The 21375-nt window shown below is 37.4% G+C and overlaps 2 protein-coding genes across 2 annotated transcripts in view; one reads left to right on the top strand and one right to left on the bottom strand.

The window, feature by feature from the left end:
• Positions 1-21375, top strand: part of LOC129239180 (mucin-5AC-like) — a 235159-nt gene that overhangs the window by 82144 nt on the left and 131640 nt on the right. The window lies entirely within an intron of this gene.
• Positions 13943-16283, bottom strand: LOC129236868 (N-acetylgalactosaminyltransferase 4). Its single transcript, XM_054871138.1, has 3 exons — positions 15736-16283; positions 14666-15437; positions 13943-14608 (listed from the first exon to the last, which is right to left on the bottom strand). The coding sequence occupies exons 1-3, from the start codon at positions 16281-16283 to the stop codon at positions 13943-13945; spliced, it is 1986 nt and encodes a 661-aa protein (XP_054727113.1).

Below are 21375 nucleotides of genomic sequence, written 5' to 3'. Positions count from 1 at the left end.
CCATTTTTTTTTATTTTCGGGTGTCTTCAAGCACGAAAAGACCTTGTGGCAAACATTGCTATTAGTTTTGGCTAGTAGCAGGCCACTTGCTCCTCGCTTCACTGCAGCGAACTAACAGCTCCTCATATACTTTGTACCACCACCTCCTACCATCATCGCCTGCAAACAAATTTGAGTTCAACCAAAACCATAAATCACTGTCTCCTCTATTATTTAATCGTTTTCGTTGCTGAAGCAATATTTTCATTATTGTTACCGTTGTTATTGTTTGAAGATCACGCCCTCAAATAACTGCCGTTTGAGATAGCGCACAATTACCGTTACTTCAATTGGAAGTGGCTTTCAAAGGGTCAACTAATTGGGGCGTTTACATAACTGCCCTCGAGGCATTTATTTATTTAAAAATTGGCGTGAGTCTGGAATACAGCCGCTACTCGTAATCTGCTACTTATTGAAAATCAGTTAAAAGCTCAAGCAGCCATATCCCACGGAAGCCAAGTCTGCCATATTCTGTTACCTTAGGCTAAAGCTCAATGCCATTGAAGGGTTCATTTATAGCCTAATTAGGCTCATTGTGACACCAAATGCTCTCAGCCACCTTTGTTTCACTTTTTTGTTTCGAAACTCTTCCAACATCCAATGAAGGATGCCCTTTCATAGTACACTGATTGTTGTTTTGCGAAGGCGTCGCATTCGATCCCGACGAGTTGTGTTCAGAAGTGGAAGGCCATTTCTCCTTAGTTCGTCATCGTAAGCAGCCTTAGGTGTTACTTTGGGCTCAGTAGGCAATTGAGAAGTGGAACTCTCTTTTGAAGACCAAACTGACACTCTATAAAACGCGCATCATTCCCGTCCTGCTATAGGGCCCAGAAGTCTAGACGATGTCGACACCAGATGAGAAAGTTTTGGGAGCCTTCGAGAGAAACATTATACATCAGATCTTTGACTCTTTCTGTGTTAGGCAGGAGTAACGCGTACGGTGGAACAGCGCGAGCTGTATGAGCTATATAAGGACATGGACATACATAGTTAAGCGCGTAAAAATACAGCAGCTACGCTGACTTGGCCATGTGATACCGTTCCACCAATGGGACCTGTAGTTTAAGTCGACTCCGAACGGCAGACGGTTTTTGTGAGGAGCTTTTTTATGGCAGAAATACACTCCGAGACTTGCCATTGTCTGCGGAAGGGCGACCACCAAAACAAAAAAACTTTTTCTATTATTTGATGTTGGAAATTGGACACTACACGCATCAACCGATTCAGCTACGGCGGGTCATTCAATAATAAATTATTATTGTATTATTATTATTATTGTATTATTATATCTAGCATTGCGACCTGAAAGTGGTCTTGTGCCCACTTTATGATTTCAGAGCATTTCTCTGATCCAAGATTCCTCAATAAATTTTGGTGTTTGGCCTATTTTACTGTCTCATATTTTCTCCTCTGGTAAAATGTGTTTATCCGGGTATTTGCCCCACTTATGCATCAGTGGTGGACATGATGCGGGCACATGTTTGGCAGTTTCATCTTCCGAGCTGCCTCGAACGCGCTGTCAAGGCCACTGTTTTCCTAATGTTCGTGAACTAGCCGCGTATCTTTGCCGCTCTCGAAGTAGTCTGCTATTTTGAATTGAGTGTCGGCCAGATTGCTGCTGCCTTCTTTTTTAGCTAAGCCTTCCGCTACTTCTGCGGATGCTTTTACGCTCGATGCCACTTCAACTATAGCTTCTCTATTACCGCATCCTTTATGTAAGTGAACGGGGATCGCGCCGAATATATAGGATATTCTACGGTTGTTCTTCTTGATTGACTTTATTGGCTTGTCGTCGTTGAGTATTGTTAATAATTTCCCGACTTTCAGCTTCTTGCTGCTGAGTACTATCCACAGGTACCTGGTACAGAGACAACTTGTTTTGAGTGATGATGAGATCCAGAAGCTTCTTTGTTTCAAAGTCATCTGCTCGTGGTAGGTGCACACTCGGTATATTGTCTCCGTCACATGTACTGATCTCTGGACTTTCCCAGCAGGACGCTTTGGCTATTAATATACTTGTTTAAATCTCTTTTGTATTGCATAAATTCCTGATTGAAATGATAGGTCGCACGCAGGCTTGGCTAAATGTTTTCCACAACTTAATTTCAAATATTTAATCGCAATTGAAAGTCTGTCTTTGAGGTGTTATCTCTTGATCAGCGTCAGCATAAGCCTCGTTGAGACCCATAGCATAAAATTTAATCGGCAATACAAGCACTGAAGTCGTACTTGGCCAAATACTCGTTTTTATGTGAGAGAAATTTTTAGAGGACGCCATTAAAGATAAATTTTACGCGAACCATCCAGTCTCTAGATTAGAGAATTGAGATATGAAATCGAAGTTGCATGAATTTGAAATATACGAGTATTTAAATCGAAAGTTGTATTAAAATTATGGTGGTGGCATTATGTTGCTCACTGGTTACTTAACTGGGGATGCCGATGACTGGGTAGGAGATCAATTCAGTCGGGCCTTCTTTGCAAGCTCGTCAGCAATTTTATTTCCCCTTATGTTTCTATGTCCTGAAACTCAAATCAGAGAGATATTACCTGTACACCAAAGAGATTTGAACTCTTCCCTATAGGAGTTGACTAATTCGGATCTGCACCATGGCGTTGTCAAAGCCTTAATCGCGGCTTGACTATCGGGGAAAATGTTAATACATATCTCCTTCGTTCCGCGTTCTCTAAGCATTTTGCATGCCTGCAGGCTCGGAAAGACTCCTGCCCGAAAAACATTAGCAGTATTCGGCAGTTTGAAAGCAAAAAGATAAATTGGCTAATTTAGAGACAATTGCTCCGACTCTCGATTCCAGCTTGGAGCTATCAGTGAAGACAAAGGTACCACTCTCGGCACAAATTTTCCCCTCGTTCAACTCATGCCTACTTGGAAAGATTGCTCTGATACGATTTTTAAACTCCAGTTTGCTGATAGAGATATTTTTACGGAGTTGAGAGAAATTCGGGGTTAACTGCCCATAAATCCTAGCATGTCCCTTGAGGGTGGCCTCCAGAGACCAACCTCCTTTAGCCTGATTGCACTTTGAGCAGCGTTGGGAAAAATTCAGTGAAAAGTAACATTCAGGGCAGCACTGGGACAAGTTCTAGATGGTCTGTTGATGCCAATACAAGCAGTCCTTTGCACCCTCTCCAGTTTAGTGATATTATTGCCCTTCCGAAGAGCTTTCCACCAAACTAGGCATCTATACGTTAAAATTGGCAGAACCACTACGTTGTACATCCAAAGAGCGACCTGTGGCTTGAGTTCGTATTTTTTGTCGAACATAGATTTGCAGGCCTTCTTTACCCTATTTGCAATGGGTAGCTTCCAATGGAGTTTGGAGTTAAGTTTCAAGTTAGGTATCCTTGCGATAAAAGCGGGAGTACGTGGTTAATTAATTTATGGAGTCTAAAGTATGGAGGTTTATATTTTCTGGGAGGTTTATCTTTTACAGCTCCGTTTTGCCAGAGTGTACTCTGACGCCGCTACTGGCAGCCCAGCGATTGAGTAGAGCCTGAGTGGCCTTTCCAAAATCTCAGCCATGACTTGGGGAAACGGTCCCGACACAATTACCGGCCATAAGATCGATCTGCTGATGTATACTACTTTGCCGACTTTCTATTGAGAGGTCCGAATAAATTATATTTTGTATAAAGGTAAGGCCTCAGTCAAGCAGAGTCTGAAGCACTTAAACTCTTTTGATTCGATTACCTCTACGCTTAAGAATTTATGTACATTACCATGGACATTTCAGCATTAATTGTGGAAATTGAAAGTATGTTGTGCTATCAGGGTTGGGTATGTATTACTGGTATACCAAATTATATAACCAATTTTTTATTAATAATGAACCAAAAATGAATATGAAAGCTACTGCGCACAATTTAGTTTCAAAAGTACCAACCTTGATATCTTTTTATAAATCCAAAACAGATCGTCTTCCGTAACGCCCTTCAAAATCCTGCTGCTATTTATTATTTGAAAATCACTTCGATGATGTTTTCAACCTGTCGATCAAAACTAATGCCTACTTAAGAATAATAATCACCAATTATAAGTTAGTTTTTTCCTTTGAAATTGCGCAATGTGGCGGATGATGCAAAATGAATTGAGTGATTCGAACAGAAGGTGTCAAAATATGAAGCACTCAAAAAGCTAGTTATGCGCCGCAAGAAGCTTTAATTATAAATATTTTTTCTTGAGCAAAAGTGTGTTATTTAATATTCTTTAACATCTTGAAGGGAGTCAAGCGATGACTCGGCATTTCTGTTGGTTGTTTTCATGTTTTGTTTTTTTATTATTTATTATTTATTTCTTCTTACCAATTTTGCTTTAGGCCAAAAGCGTTGGGGGCTAAGCAGCGTATTGAGATTACACGATGCACGATGGACAGATAAAAATGAGGGTATGAAAGAAATTAAAGTTGTGCGTATGTATGTATGTACACTATGCACACTATGTAACATAATCATATAAACATCATGAAACAGCCAGGTATTAACTCTCATGACTTCGTGGGGAATTAGCTTCATTTCGAATTCAATATTTTCCTATGCCTGACGTACTGCAGTGTTGCCTATTTTCATTTTGGTTTGAGTTCATGCGTGGTAGTTTAAATAGCTGACTGGATTTTTTTATACAAAACTATGTACTTTTATTTAGAGAAAATATTGCACGTTAATTAAAATTCAGCTTTTCTTTCTAAATAATAGCCTTCTGGTAATAGGAGATGGCGTAATATCCATCTTATATTTTTGGGGGTCGCGTGAAACGTGCAAAGTCGTGAGATCTTTCTGGAGACGAGTAGATCGGAGGCGCTCGGGGGAGAATTTAAGGCTAACAAAGCCGCAGCTTTTGAATTTGGTGGGAATTTTTAACGGGTATTGTCCGTTATTTCGGCGGCCACCGTAGTCGAATGGGTTGGGGTGTGTGACTACTATTCGCAATTCACAGAGAGAACGCCGGTTCGAATCTCGGTGAAACACCAAAATTAGGAAAAACATTTTTCTAATAGCGGTCGCCCGTAGGCAGGCAATAACAAAATATCTGCCGTTCGCAGTCGGCTTAAAACTGTAGGTCCCTCCATTTGTGGAACAACATCAAGACGCACACCACAATTAGGAGGAAGAGCTCGGCCAAACACCCAAAACAGGTGTACGCGCCAATTATATATTTATATTAGGTATCCATGCGGTGGAACTTGGGATTGATTCAAGACCTTTCTACAGAACTATCTAGAGGACGTGGTGGAATCATCTCAACAGCGCCTTCGCAGCTGCCCTGCTCTCATAGAGCTAACATTCAGACATCTGGGCTCTCACTTTTTTGCTACACCTGCGGATATTGTGGGTTGAAGTATCACACAGCTGGTGAATATTTCATCGGTACAAATGTAATTAGTCACTGTTAGTCGTCATCTTCCAATCCAAAGCCCCTTCATCCTTTTTCCTGTTTGTTACTTTTTTGTCTGTCTGACATTACAATGGACGAATTTTGATTATGTCCCAGTGGGTCCCTCGCGTGGGTAGCCATTTATCCTATCTTATCCTGTCCTTTGGAGGGAAAAGTGGTGCAGAAGTGGACCTCTTCTCAGGTTTAAATGACCTATGGAATATTTTTGTTCGGATTCTGTTATTTCTTTTATTCGTCCCACTAAAAACGGCGTATACCAGATATTAATACAACATTTTGCCTCCTTTAACACAGGCTGTTTTGGGAACTACGGTAGCTTTGCAGTTCGTGTTAAATACTATTTTATTGAGCATAATCGACACAGGAAATCTTCTGGCAGAGACATCTTCAGTGCTTATAAAATGAACAAAATTGAACTTTAATATTTCGATATAACAGCATCATCAAAATATCCAAAATCTTGCTTGATTAAAATTTGTATGTGGACACAATTCTGTTGCATAATGATCTGTTGCATGTATGTGTGCGTATGTGCTAGGAGAATCCGCACTTGTGCGTACTTCGTATTTCATTAAACAAAAGCAATTTATCAAACAAATACGTGGTTACTTCAAAGATAAAAATCGCATACAGGTACATTTTGGTTTGTTTTTTCTTTTTGTTTGGTCACGGATTTTGCAAACGTCATCAGCGCGATACGAATCGATCAGAGCGACCTAGTGCGCCAAACAGTGTGAAGTGAGTAGCACTTTAAAATGGCGTATCGACAATACAAATAGGCAACTAAGTGCACAAACTTCAATGTCCAGAGGGACAGAGCAAAAAACAAATAACAGAAGAAGAATTATGTACAAAAATCAACAATACCCACAGGCTAACTTGAATTGTGGCCCCATAGCCATCATGACGACAAGGCCTGATAGAAGCTATGTGGAATTAGCAACGAATTCGCGCGACTCACGTTCGAGCAGATAACGCATCGAACACGCTGATTTATGGCTAGAAAATGCCGCATCGCCACGAAATAATAGCACAGCGCAATAGCAGCGAGATGCCACATTTGGGGAACCCATAACCCCTTCAATTATAGTCAGCACGAGTATGAAATGGTGTATGGGCGGCGGCCAGAATATGGTGCCATGCAATTGATTTATATTTACCTTTATGACGCTGCATCATCGAACTACGCACGTCGGTGCAGTGAACAGCCAAACTACTCAGCAAACAAATTAGTTCATGAACTGGTATTTGATGGCAGAAGTCATACTAGTTCAAGAGTGACTAGAATTGTACCAGTTACAAAATTACCAGTTGAAGCTGTATACAAAAAAGAAAATATTTTTTTTTTTTGGTTTTTATTGTTGCTGTGCAATGTTCAATGATTTTTAGTAAATTATGAAATTTGTTTTTAAATAAAGTCATGTTAAGTCAAACAATCCATTTATAGATACGATGTATAGTATGATTTTTAAATTTGTTGTAAATTATTTTTAAAACCTTCATTTATCAATTTTTATTTACTTTTTCAACTGGTCCAAAATTGGTTATTTTCTGCCGTAATTGGACTAGACTTGATTTAGCTAACAATTTTGTGTATTACTTCTACACTTATTTCTTAATGACAGTTTCATGCACAATATCATTTTAATAATATAAAATTTGTATGAAGTTTAGTTATCAATCATTATTTCATTTTTCAACTAGTCCAAAACTAATGATTTTTGGCACTAATTGGACTAAACTTATTTCTGAGGAAAATTTTTGTGTTATATTTTAATTTATACCAAACAGTTCTTCAAAGTTTATTTATCAACTTTTATTTAATATACTTTTTCAACTAGTCCAGAAGTAGTGATTTTCGCCACATATTGGACTAGACATTTTTTAAGAAAAAAGTCTGCGTAATATTTTAATTCGCGGTCAAATGTTTTTTTAGTTTATTTATCAATCATTCACTTTTGCAACTAGACCCGAATTGGTGATTATCGACACGAGTTGATCTACACATTTCTGTTTTTCAACAAAATATTGTGTAGTATTTAAACTCGTAATAAAACATTTTTAAATTTTTTTATTTATTTTATTTATTTTACAACTACATTTTATTTATTTTACATTATTTACTGCTTCAACTAGTCCAATGTTATTAATTTCCGGAATAGTCCCTTACCTAGTTCATTACCCATTATAAGACTGATGCAGAGTCTGCCTAGTTCGTTAAATGTTACTATGTTGGTGCATAGTCTGGCAATTGGCCTTTCATAGCTCATCACCACATAAAAAAATACCAGTCGCTAGTTGCTTCAAAAAGACAGAATGAAAATGTTCAGCTGCAAAGCAAACTTTTGGGTACTAAAGTAGATTGTTCAGAACTAAAAGATTGGACTGCAGGGTTGTTATGTACTTATATAGTTGATATGTGGCATATATTCAAGCAGGTAAATTTATGCACTTCTGCCTTTCGGCCATTTCTTTAAGTACTCTTGACGATTGTCAGTTTTTTTTTTCTTTCCTATTTTTTAATTTTATTTCACCTTGTTTACCTGCGATCTATAGCTGTCAATCGCGTTATTGACATTTTGCAGCGCTTACAAGCGATTGCATTACATTTGACATTATACTCAGTGTAGCGGCACAGAAATCACAAATCCCTGATAAATCGCTTACAATTCCCTCAAATATTTACTTAACTCTGCTTAACCACAGGCTGCGAAGAAAGAAGACGAAGCATAGTCAGCAAATCAATAAAAACACAATCGCACACTTAAAATTTATTAGAGCGCATAAGTGATTCATAGTTACACATTTATAAAGGGTGGTCCCAAAACGAGCTTATTTAATAGAAAGGTAATAAAAAGCGCTAAAAACCAAAAACTGTTCGACTAAATTATTGGTTTGTTAGAAAGTGTGGACAGGCACTCCCATCATTTTTGAAATGCACCATCTATTCTAAAAAAAGGACCAATTTACAAGTAGAACAACCCGGTGTATGTGTAATATGTTTGGTGAAGGAACATTAATGTTGGCCCATCCTTTACATATGGAAATTCACCCGAAATACCTTCTCCTGTACACCATTTCTTCTGCTGATATTTACTTGTCCGTCATGCGGCTGATTCACTTGCATTGGTCGCCTCTTCATACATTTTCCCCCCATTGCGTCCGGTGCTTTACAGTTAACATAAACAAATATCTGTTGCTTGGTAATATTGAGCTATGCCATTTTTTTCTTACCATAATTGCTTCATATTTTTTGCCTTTAACTTATTTTTGAAGAGATCTTAATTTTTAATCCTCTTGAGGCTGGTGTGCTCTTGCTTTGTCGTTGCCGCGCCGCCGTCGACTTCGATTGTGTGCAAGTTGTTTGAGTTGTTGAACTTCTGTTTCGGTAGTTGAAAGCCTCAGTTTTTTTGCCCGCTGGCACGTCACGGCTTCATGTTGCTGATGTAACTCAGTTCTAGCCCGCAGAGCATCGCTTCAAGTGGTTTACTCAGATAATAATGTGTTAATGAGTGTTCAGATTAAAGTATTGATGACTTGCCCGAGATAACCAAGTAATGTTTTGGAATATGAAATTCGGCTTATCCTCTTAGCATATTTTCACACGCTCTTTTGAAAAATGTAAGTAGTTACCATGTTTGTATAACCCCAATCAGATATTTCCGTTGTTGGTTTAGGTTTCACTAATAATTGAGCCAACTCGAGTCGATCGAATACGTCTTAAAACTTTTTTTGAGGTTATGGCACTTGTTATTAAATGGATGCAGACAATTCATAAGTGCCGTGAAATAACTCCAAATAACATCCAAACTTTTAGAAATGCCTTAAGAAACAAAAAGAGCACTCACAGATAGTAAGGATACAGGCATGCTTGAGAGATTACAGACAGTTGCACTCATCTCGGTACCCTTACTTGGTGTGCGAAGTTAAGTATCTTGGCCTTGTTCTAGATGCCAAGCTTAACTGGAAGAGGCATGCTAACATAACCTTGACCAAAGGAACAAAGGCCTTTATGATCTGCAAAGGATCTAGCAGAAAAAGCCGTTCTCTCGACACTGCGGACCGCACTAACTGAGCTTCAGCGTTTTGCATGTGTGTGTATCACGGACGGGGTGCGGACCTGCCCTACAGCTGCGGTGGAGGTCATGCTCGAGCTAATTATTCAGCAATAAGCCAAGACTGTCCTGTTGAATACTACTAGATAATGATTTGGTAGAGGAAAAGTCATGTCATCTAAGAACATGGAATTGGTGAGTCTCCACTCCCATTCACCCAGCAATCCAGAGGTGACATTAGCAAAGTCATGAAATTTGAAAACAAGTTTAAAATTGAACTGGACGACAAGGTCAACTGGAGTACAGCTGCGTTTCAGAAGAAACTCCAGGAGTGTCCCCTGTACTGGTACACAGATGGCTTCAAGACACCAGAAGGCATAGACGCAGGAATATATAGCCCCAGTACCAAGCATTCTGTGCAGATGGGTATGCCATCTGTCTATGTGCAGAGATCAACTTAACTTAGAATTACTACTGAGAGCGACAGTAAGATGGGTATTAAGGCTCTGTCACGCTGTAAGATTAAGTACACATTGGTCTTTAAGTGAGAGAAACTGAATCCGTTAGGAACGCACAATCGCATATGGCTAATTTGGATCCCAAGACACAAACGTATAACTGGGAAAGAAGTAGCGGACGCATTGGCAGGAAATGTGCCGGCCTCGTTAATAACAGGACCCGAGGTCTTCCTTACTATGGGACAACACACCTTCAAGAAGAAGCTTAGAAGTGAAAAGCTAAGGCTAGGTCTTCGTGTGGAGAAACCCTAACTGGGTGGTGCAACCAAAAGAGGTTTAAAAAATGTATAATCCTCCCTCAAGGCTAAACTGAGAATGTTCAAGGGCTTTCTCACAGGTCATTGCAAACTCCGTAGTCATATGAACATAATCGGAATATGGTCCACGGATTCTTGTCGTTTCCACGACCAATGCTAGGAGACTCCAACGTGCCTTTGACACATCTAGGCCAATTCCAGTCAGAATAGAGGCACATACGTTCAATCCAACTAAGTTTAATAAGGAAACGGGGGCTGGAAGAGGTGCTGTGTTTCATTGTTTTTAGATGAACCAGTACAGAGATAGAAGAGTCAATGCAAAACACTAATGGTGTTGGTGCGTTCAACAATTTTGGTTTAGTAATTTGCTGAAGTTGAGGGGCTAACCACCACGGGAAGAGTATTTGAAAAAAAATCTAGCAAAATTTTCTTATATTTCGAAATAAATTGTTTTTATTTTTATTTTTTACTTAAATTTTGTAAAAACATGCAAGAAGGTGTTTTTCATGGGAAATATTTTAAATAAACTAATGCTGAGTAATTTGTGAGAGAGGGCCAGAAAGATACCCACTTATTTTTTATTCAGTTGTTTTTTGTTTGTTTTGGAAATGCAGTGAAGTTAAGTTAAAAAAGAATTATATTTAGGAAAAAAGTTTCGTACACATTTTTTTAATTTTCCGAAAAAAGTATTATTTTATATTTTTTAGAAGAAAAGTGGTAGGAAAAAAGAAACCAATAATCTTCTCGTTTGTTTTGTTTTTTGTTTTTTTTTAGAAACGTGGTGATGTTGGGATTAAGACAAGACCCCGTTGAAAAAAATAAAAACGTCAAACAAAAATTTCGTACAAATTTGTTTATTCTATATTTTTGTTTCTTACTTAAACGTTGTAAAAACATGCAGTAGGAATTTTCGATGGGAAAAATATTAAAAAAATATTTTCGACTAAATTTGCGACGGTTAACGCAAAGCTCTAACTGCGAGGGAGAGTCCCAGTAATTTATTTTTATTATTTTTGGTCTTTTTTTATTTTCCGAAGGTGGTGAAGTTAAATTAAAAAACGATTTAAATTAAAAAAAAAATTTCGTACACTTTTTTTCATTTCCCGAATGTTTTATTTTTTATAAGGAATTTTCGGTGGGAAAAATATTTAAAACCTATTTTTGATTAATTTGGATGGTCAACTTATTCTGCGGTAGGGCGTGAGGAATGGCCAATAAATTGTTGCGTTTTTGTTTTGCATTTTTTTGTTTAGAAATGTGGTGAAGTTAAATTAAGACATTAAATATCCGTTAAAAAAATTGTAAATATTTTCTTTTTATTTTTTATTTAAACGTTGTAAAAACATGCAAGAAGGAGTTTTTGATGAGTGATGCCTAATGCAGAGCATTAGTTCTGAGTGAGAGTCCAAAAGGATACCCAATAAATTTTTTTTTTGCGTTTTTTTTTTGAAATCTGAGGTTAAGTTGCATTAAGCACCCTAAACAAAAACAAAAAAAGTAATTTGGAATACAAATTTGGTAAACATTGTTTTTTTACTTTCCGAAATATTTTTTTTTATTTTTATTTTTTATTTAAAGGTTGCAAAAACATGCAGCAAGAATTTTTGATGGGAAAATATTGAAAACGTATTTGACTTAATTTGTAAAAAAATGTATCACTGTGGGAAATACATATATTATGAAGCGTTAAGTACGCTCATTCGAAATCTTATTTTTCGGACTGGTGTGCCGCATAATTTGTGCATTAATTAAACAAAAATATATTTTAAAAAATTTGCTCTCAAAAATTCAATCTGGATGTTTTAAAAACGTTTTAGTAAAAAATAAAATGAACAAAGTTTTTTCGGAAAAAAAATTTGAGGAAAAAATTTGTGTAATATTTAAAAAATTTAAGGAGTGTTTAATACTTAACTTTAAATATTTGGAATTTCCTTCATAATAGTTTGCAAATTTTTTTAATTTTTTCCCCGAATTTTTTTTTCAAGGGGTAACACTTAAACTTAACTTAACCGAATTTCCATTAAACATTTTTTTTTATATATTTTTAAATTTTTTTTCGAATTTTTTTATTTATTTTTTTAATGTTTTTTAATTTTTTTTTTAATTTTTTTCCCCCGAATTCTTTCTAGTAAGGGGTTAACACTTCAACTAACTCCATCAAATTTCTAAAAAAAAAAGAAAAAATTTGATTTGAATGAAGTTATACCACATATTTGGGTCGCCTTTCTAATGAACTGTCAACGTGTGTATATATGGGGATGCGTACATAGTCATGGTCAGTAAGCAGCGAGTAATCTAACTGAAGTGTACCATGCAAACGCCTCAACTTCCTCTCACAATTATTTACAATTTTTCGTTCTACTAATCAAATATAAATCAAAAATATTCCATACGATTTCTCAACCTTGAATGGCGTATGATAAAATGCTTGCTTCAGTAGAAGTGAACCCCGCTTGGCTGAGGTAACACTAATATGATTTCGAGTATAACATAAGCCTAATACAATTTCACGCAACATTCATAACCTGCAACCTGCTGCAACAACTTCTTCATCCACATACCTACCGACCTGCCTACCATCCGGCGCTCATTGCGCCGCAGTTTTATATTCAAACATTCTTGCGCAACATGGCCGCAGCGCGCTCTAATCAACACTCAATTCAACCCATACCATCCATCCATCGACATTGCTGCCAACAACTCCAACAGCAATGCCGGTGGCAGTGCACACCGTCGCACAGCGCGCCGCCTTTGCCGCCTTGCGCGCTGTCCTATGAGTAAACAATTTTTCATGCGCTGCTTTTGACCTTCTTTTAATCAATCAAGCTTGAAGTAACTGTAAATTTCAGCTGCAAACAAAACAAAAATAAAAATAAAAAATGCGAGATCTACGAAAAACGAGCAGAAAACCGCTGGCAGACCGCAAGGCGACTCAGCGCAATTGTGTATGTATGTAAAAGAGCATGTGAGCCAATCCGTAGCACAATTAGGCGTGAAGCGACGTAAAGTGATGTGAAAGCCGTTGCCCGCCGAATTATACTGATTTGTTGCAGCAGCGGAGATAGCTGCGGCAAGTTCGCATGGTTAGCGTGAGTTCGATCAACGGACGTCCGAGCTGCATGGTGAGTATGCAGAATGGCACTTTGCAGAAAACAAAAAAAAGAACAAAATCTGGCTATGCTGATAGCACTTGGAACACGAGACTTCACACTTATTGGCTGGATTGTAGGAGCCACGTTTATAGAGTTGTTGCACAAAGTGGCCGCGCCAGTTGACGAGAGTAGAAAGATTAATTTTCGCTGGTAAATGGTGCAATTAATTACTTACAAGTCATCGTTTCGACGGCGATTAGTACGCGGCCGAAGCGCGTCTAGCTGACAAGTTGGCCTGTCGGCGGTACATAGTTTAGCTGTGAAGAGTTAAGGCGAGCCGACAAGCATTTATTTATTTACATAAAACCATCGGCAAAATGACTTTATTTCGAGCATAACAGACCTGATAAAGGCGTTCACGGAACAGAATAATATTAAACACTTACAAACGTACAAGAAACTGACTGAGAAATATAGTGCGCAACCTGAAGGCTCTCTAGCTGTTGCAGCCTTAGCTAATGTCTTTGCTGAGTAGCGAACTCTTAAATGCAGCTAAATATTTGTAATTTCACTCCTCGGGCAGTCCCTCATAGAAGGCATCCAAAGCGGTGTCATTGACCATACCAAAGCTCCATTTCATGCGCGGATTGGAGTTGTCGCATACGTTGGCATAGACCGCATGCAAATCGCCATCAATGATGGCTTCCAGACAGACGTGGCCTCCGCGCCCGTGCACCAACCACTGATGTTCGCGATCATAATACCAGAACTGGTTGCCACCCTGTTGGTGGCATGTCCACATCCACACGGTGGCATTCTCTTGAATCGATTGTACATCCAAACAAATATCGCCGTGACTGTGGTGCAGTTCGCGCGCATAACTTAATTTCCAGTATTGATTGTCATGCGGATGTGTTTTATTCTCAGCGCAATAGAAGAGACCCACAGCATTATTGCTACCTTTGCCCATAGTGTCTAAACAAAAATGTGGATAGGCGCGACTTTGAAGCGCACCAGCAGCATAAGAGGGTGGTTCAACGGGCGGATAAGTCTCTAGCAAATCGGGGGCCACTTCCTCCAGGAACCACTTGAAGGACTTGCAGTTCAAACGCTCGCGTACCGCACGTTGCGCTGTCAAATTGCCAGCATCGACTTCAGCATATTCCAGTGGACTGCGGTCGTATACGTACTGCTTATACTCATCCATCCACACCTCGGCCACGCGCTTGCAATTCTGTAAAGGCCATGACTTCTTAGGAGCAGAAAACAAAAAAATCAAACTGTAACTCACCTTCAGATAGAAGTTATGCTCGCGCGGCTTCGGTCGCTCGCCCATTGGGCCTCGAAAGATGTGCGCAACGCGCGAACATGGCACATCAAACAGCATACCGCCACACATCCAAATTTTGAAACTCAGCTCATATTGTTCCGCGCCCCAAATCTCCAGTCCCTCATCGTAACCGCCTAACTCCCAAAAAAATTGTCTACTAATTGCAAAGAGGCCGCCCATCATTATCGGGCTGGAAGCTGGCTCCGTTTTATTAGCGGTTTGTCCTGGCAGCAAACTCAATTGTTTGTAACTCAGTTTCCAATCAAAAGCGCCACGCGAACCCTCTTGGTGTATACCAGAATAGCCGAAATTCGCATGATCAATCACATCTACAATCGGACAAGTTGATATTTTGTAATTCACGGCTATCGGTTCGAGTAGTGGCGGCAGCCAATTATAATTGCATTCGATGTGTGAGTCAAAAAATACCAAAGCATCACCGGTAGCAGCACGCGCACCCGCCAAGCGTGCTGTTATCAAGCCAGAACGTTCGGGCAAACGAACAATGGTAACGAGTTCGCCAAATTGCTCCGCTACGTACTGCTCAAGTTGAGCTTTTAGGTACTCGCGATCGCTGCCATCGTCGACGATCACAATTTGATGCAGTAATTCGCGTGGCGTGCGGTTCACAATGCTGTGCAGAGTGCGCTGAAGAACGGTGATGTGTTCGTTGTAGAAGGGAATAACAACGCTTGTCGAAGGCAGTTTTGCGAGGTAGTGTATGTGTCGGCAACTGTTTGGAAGACAAGTTTATATAATGTGAGAAAAATAAAATGAAATATGAGGTTTGAAGTTAAGTGTAAGTTTTGCATTATAGATTTTAGTTAAATATGGACCTCCATTATAATACGAAGAAGCCAACACTGTTAGCTTAAAAGTAAACATTCCGAAAATTGCTTTAAGCGAAGTAAGTCAGTGCAAACCCATGATGAGTACACTTCATTAAGTCAGGTTATGAACGGCCTTTTTTGGCTCTGAGATCGTTTAGTCATTTAAACTTTCTTCTTTAAAGATTTTGCTCGCACACTTACTCTGGATTCCTGGCATCAGGCAAAGATCGATTTACTGATATCAAATCCGATAGCAAAGCATTGAAGCCATTCTCCAGCGACATACTCTTTTCCAATTCCTTTTGATGTTCCTCCGTTATGTAAGCAGGCACGCCTTGTTCGCCCAGGCCCACACGCTTCGCATCACTTTCCATCAATTTGTAGTCCTCCCAATCTTTTTTCTCACCAACAGCAAAAGGTATCTTAAATATACCTTTCACAACCTTTCGCTTCCTTTCGGCATTCCTTATCGCTTCGTTGCGTGCGGCACCCGCCGATTGGGGCGGTATGATTATACGTTCTTGTATGGGTGGTTTCGGCGGACGGTGAGTCTTGATGCGCGCGCGTGGGACAACTTCCGGCGTAACTGGATCACCGTTAAAATCCGTCGCTTCCGTGGTATTCTCTGTAGCACGTAGTCGTCGCTCCACCAGTATCGAGGTGAAAAACGAGAGTATTAGAATGGAACCAATGAAAAAGATGAATTTACGCACTAAACGTTTGACTTGACGTCTTCTCATTTTAACCATAGTTGAGGCCCGTTTATTGTTGCCGCAAAAGAAAAATGGAAATTAAAATCAGGAACTACTTGTTAGAGTGTTTCCGTATTGGTCCACGCGGCGTACGCTTTGCAACTGGTAAATTTTTCTTTGAATAGCCCAGACGCCTAGTTGGAACCTTCAACAGATTTTTGGTGATAAGGAAAAATTACAAGCGCGCGTTACTATTTTGGTACTTTCCAATTAAGTGGAGTGCATCTGACATGGCGACACATATGTTTCGACAAGTAACTGATAAGACAAGGTACATACATATGTATGTAAGTGTAAGGTTTGTCTACAAGTACTGACTCAGCTTAAAAGCTTCTTCTGATATAATACTCGTAGTTAGACTGTGTCTAGCATTGAGTTTCTAGTAAAAATGAGTAAAAAGTGTGCCAGTAATGTCTGGTAGAGATGCCATGTGATATTTCCACTTATCTTGTTAACTTGTCCTACACAGTATAACAGTTAAAATTAGTTAATTTTTTATAAATAAAATTCCTAGTGTATCGTACAGGTATTTTACACATCTGCATTGAAGTTCAAGAGTTGAGAAGCTCGCCAATTTCCACACTTACAATTTCATTCATTTGTGATACATATGTATGTACCTACTTACAGTCGAGATGTATTTGTTACAAGTAGAGATTTTGTTGTTTTATAAACCCAGTCTAGAGTTTTTTCCTAATTTATAGAGCGCCAACGTCTAATACTGAAAAAACCCGATTCGCATGCTGTACGAGTATAAGTAAATTGAGGATTGGAAATTCTGAAACACAAAATTCAAAAAATATCTTATAGTGGAAGTTTTCTCATGTATGAACTTCATTAGTAAGAAACTCAATAAAAAATGAGCAAATTTTGAATAAAGAAAAAGGATCTTTTTACAGCTGCATTTTCTTGCTAATTTTTTTAGCAAAATTGTGCTGAATTTCGATTGAGTCCATGTTACTGTAAATCCAACGAGATTAAAAGAGAAGAGAGACCAAGGTTTATTAGAATCGATGCATCAAGTACGATAATAAGTAGCCGGACATTTGCAAAAATGACAATTTTAATAAATATATAAATAAAAAAAATCGATTATATTATATATAAGGGAGAATGGGGAGTTGTGAGACGGGTTTTGTTTTTGGACCCGTATTACTCAAAATCTTAATATTCTGCATATGTCAACGATGGAATCTTCAGTCAATGAATACTGGAAGCTATTGGTATGACCTATTTAACAAAACTACAATTTTCCTTAAAATTAAAATTGATAATAATAAAATAATAAAATAATAATATAAAATATAATACAAAATACAAAAATGTGGGGAGTTGTGAGACACCACGGTTTAAATCAATAAAAATGACTTATTTTAGTTGTTACTTCTTTATTAAGATGAAAAATGATTTATCTATATCGTATGCCCGACCAACAGATCGTATTGCCTTTTTCTCAACCAAAATTTCCTTGATTGCAACCAATAATATATTTGCAGCGATCGTTATTTTACTTGACTCACTCACATACCTATGGCGCGGCATGATAAATGAGAAATCTACGAAAAAGCGGAAAAACAATAAAAACTCAAATTTAACCAAAAATTTCATGATATATATACAAACAATGCATGAATATTGCGAGGTACTTATGAAAGATGCGTTAAAACGTCGAAAAAAACGGTGTCTCACAACTCTCCACATTTGTTGTCTTACAACTCCTCAAATCGTTTTTTTATAAATGGCCGCGTAGTCATAAACACATCGAACGTTCATGCCCAAGTGAATGTGTAAATTCAAAGCTAATAGGACAATTAATAATTTGTATATATTAACATTTGCAATTTGCTTCAACAACTGGTCGAATGTATCGCAAAACAAATGATGAAAAAAACTTACTGAGAAATTCCAAAACACAGTAACTGGAGAGACGCGTCGAATGCGTATAAATATGACCAATGCTAGCTGAAAAGTGAGATCGCATCGAGAACACTTGTTGACACTTAAAATCGAATGTAACCAAATGAATAATGCCGAAAGGTAACAATGTCTCACAACTCCCTATGTCTCACAACTTCCCATTTTCCCCTATCAAAGATATTTTGGGATATTTTTTATGTATCCAAAAAGAATCCTACTGCGGATTTGCAAAAAAATTTGCACACAAATATTTTATGACCTAGATTGAAAAATTAACTACTTTGTTATGAGAGTTGCCATTTGTAAAACAATTGAAATTAAATTTATTTAAAAAGTTCAATAAAATATTATAAAACAGGTGTTGAATGAATGAAGTTTTAAGGGCGTTTAATTTCGAGAATACTTTTGAAGAAGGTTGCCAGCTGTTTGGAAAATGAAGTTGAAGTAAAAATAATAAAATAAATGATATATAACAATATGGGTATCAATGAAAAGAAGCTTGAAAAATTTTGATTTCAAATATAATTTTGAATAGGGTTGCCCTCTGCTTAAAAATTTCATGATTTCAATCATTATTGGTGTCAAATGAAGCACATTTAAGAACATTTCAGAAAATATTTTTACAGATGGTTGTCCCTTGCTTGAGCAGCTTTTTAATTAATTATAATAAATAAGTTAATTGAAATATAACTTTATGACTGCCAAACGAAAGAGCTATGAAAAAGGCAAAGGCTACTATTTTATTAAAGAAGAATTAAATTAATATGTTCAACAAAAAATTACAATAAATGTGTCGAATGAAAAAAGATTTAATACAGCTTAATTTCGAAAATATTCGTGAAGGGGGCTGCCACCTGTTTGAAAAATTAAGTTGAAGTAAAAATAATAAAATAACTGAAATATAATATAACAATATAAGTGTGAAAGGAAAAGCCTTGAAAAATTTATATTTCGAAGATATTTTTGAATATATAATTATTATATATGGGTGCCAAAGAAAAGATGCTCGAAAAATCTTTATTTCGAATATTCAATAAAACAAATAATTGAAGTAATTCATTATTGGCATCAAATGCAAGAAATTTCAGAAAATATTTTGAGGGATGGTTGCCACCTGTTTGAAAGTGTTTTCAATTAATGTTAATAAAAAAGTTACCTGAAATGCTACTGTATGGCTGCTCAACGAAAGAGGTTTGAAACAAATTTATTTTGTGAATATTTCCGAATAGCGTTGGTGGGTTAGCAAACTAAATTCAGTAGAATGAGTATAATAATGATCAGGCCCGTCGAGAGAGGGGGGCGGGGGGGGATTGGGTACTTTTTCCCCCGGGCCCGGAGTTCTCAGAGGGTCCCGGACTCGAGATTATACGTATTTATATGAATTAGACGTAATTGGAAAGGGCCCGCATTTGCAATTTCCCCCGGGGCCCGGATATGCTCTCTACGGCCCTGATAATGATTACTATTTGTAGGTCGCCAAAATTATTCAAAGCTTTTTATATATTATCATATATGTCTTGATTACTGGATGACACTGTGCAACAAATTACGTCGGGGGAAAAACTACAAAATTTTAAGCTATGCTGATATTTTATGAGCTAAACTTTCAAAACGGCTTGGTTAGTTTGTTTGGGGATCGCATAGATTTGATTTTTGCAGGTTTTACCACTGGTATTTTTTGTCTGTTGCAAAGTTTTTCTTGACCATCACGGAAATAAAAAAAATAAAAAGAGGTTGTCTGCAAAGTCGGTTTACTGACGATAGTTTAACGTGATAACGTCATAAGAAAATACTGATTGAATGGTTGCATTTTTCAAAAGAAAATTTTAATTTTATTTGTTTGATAGATATTTTGTATGGATATAGAGAATGAGTTAACATTAACATAACATAATATACTTTAACATAACATAACATAACATAACATAACATAACATAACATAACATAACATAACACAGCATAACACAACACAACAGAACACAACACAACATAACATAACATAACATAGCATAACATAACATAACATAACATAACATAACATAACATAACATAACATAACATAACATAACATAACATAACATAACATAACATAACATAACATAACATAACATAATATAACCTAACATAACATAACATAACATAACACAACATAACATAACATAACATAACATAACATAACATAACATAACATAACATAACATAACATAACATAACATAACATAACATAACATAACATAACATAACATAACATAACATAACATAACATAACATAACATAACATAACATAACATAACATAACATAACATAACATAACATAACATAACATAACATAACATAACATAACATAACATAACATAACATAGCATAACATAACATAACATAACATAGCATAACATAACATAACATAACATAACATAACATAACATAACATAATATAACCTAACATAACATAACATAACATAACACAACATAACATAACATAACATAACATAACATAACATAACAAAACATAACATTACATAACATAACAAATTACCCCGTATTAAAGCACTTATCAACAGCTCTCATTTTATACCCATATTGTACATACACAACCAAAGGTTACCCGGGTCCACGTTTTGACCTATATCTCGAGACCCCAGTCACGGAGCGGCATGAAAAATACTCTGTACTAAAGCATTCACCAACAGCTTTCATTTGATACCCATATTGTACATGCACGTCCGAAGGTTACCCGGGTCCACGTTTTGGCATATATTTCGAGACCCTAGTCATCAATAGGTATGAAAATTACCCCGTATTAAAGCACTTATCAACAGCTTTCATTTGATATCCATATTGTACAAACACATTCTAGGGTCCACGTTTTGGTCTCTATCTCGAGACCCTAGTGACGGAGCGGATGGAAATACTCTGAACTAAAGCATTCACCAACAGCTTCCATTTGATACCCATATTGTACATACACATCCGAAGGTTACCCGGGTCAACGTTTTGACCTATATCTCGAGACCCTATCTACCAATAGGTATTCAAACTATACGGAAATCATCTTCAATACCTACTTAACAATGTGTGTAAGTTTGGTTTAATTCGGTGCAAAGACACGGCGGGTCCACGTTTTGGCATATATTTCCAGACCCTAGTCATCAATAGGTATGAAAATTACCC

This window comes from Anastrepha obliqua, chromosome 2 (genome assembly GCF_027943255.1).
Source record: "Anastrepha obliqua isolate idAnaObli1 chromosome 2, idAnaObli1_1.0, whole genome shotgun sequence".
Classification (NCBI taxonomy): domain Eukaryota; kingdom Metazoa; phylum Arthropoda; class Insecta; order Diptera; family Tephritidae; genus Anastrepha; species Anastrepha obliqua.
This window is presented reverse-complemented; position numbering and strand designations above follow the sequence as displayed.

Excerpts from the sequence above, each read along its gene's own strand:
- LOC129236868 (XM_054871138.1), bottom strand. The coding sequence starts at position 16,283 with ATGGTTAAAATGAGAAGACGTCAAGTCAAACGTTTAGTGCGTAAATTC. Across the intron at positions 15,438-15,735 it reads CCTGATGCCAGGAATCCAGA|TTGCCGACACATACACTACC; the intron begins GTAAGTGTGCGA and ends TCTTCCAAACAG. Across the intron at positions 14,609-14,665 it reads AGCATAACTTCTATCTGAAG|AATTGCAAGCGCGTGGCCGA; the intron begins GTGAGTTACAGT and ends TGGCCTTTACAG.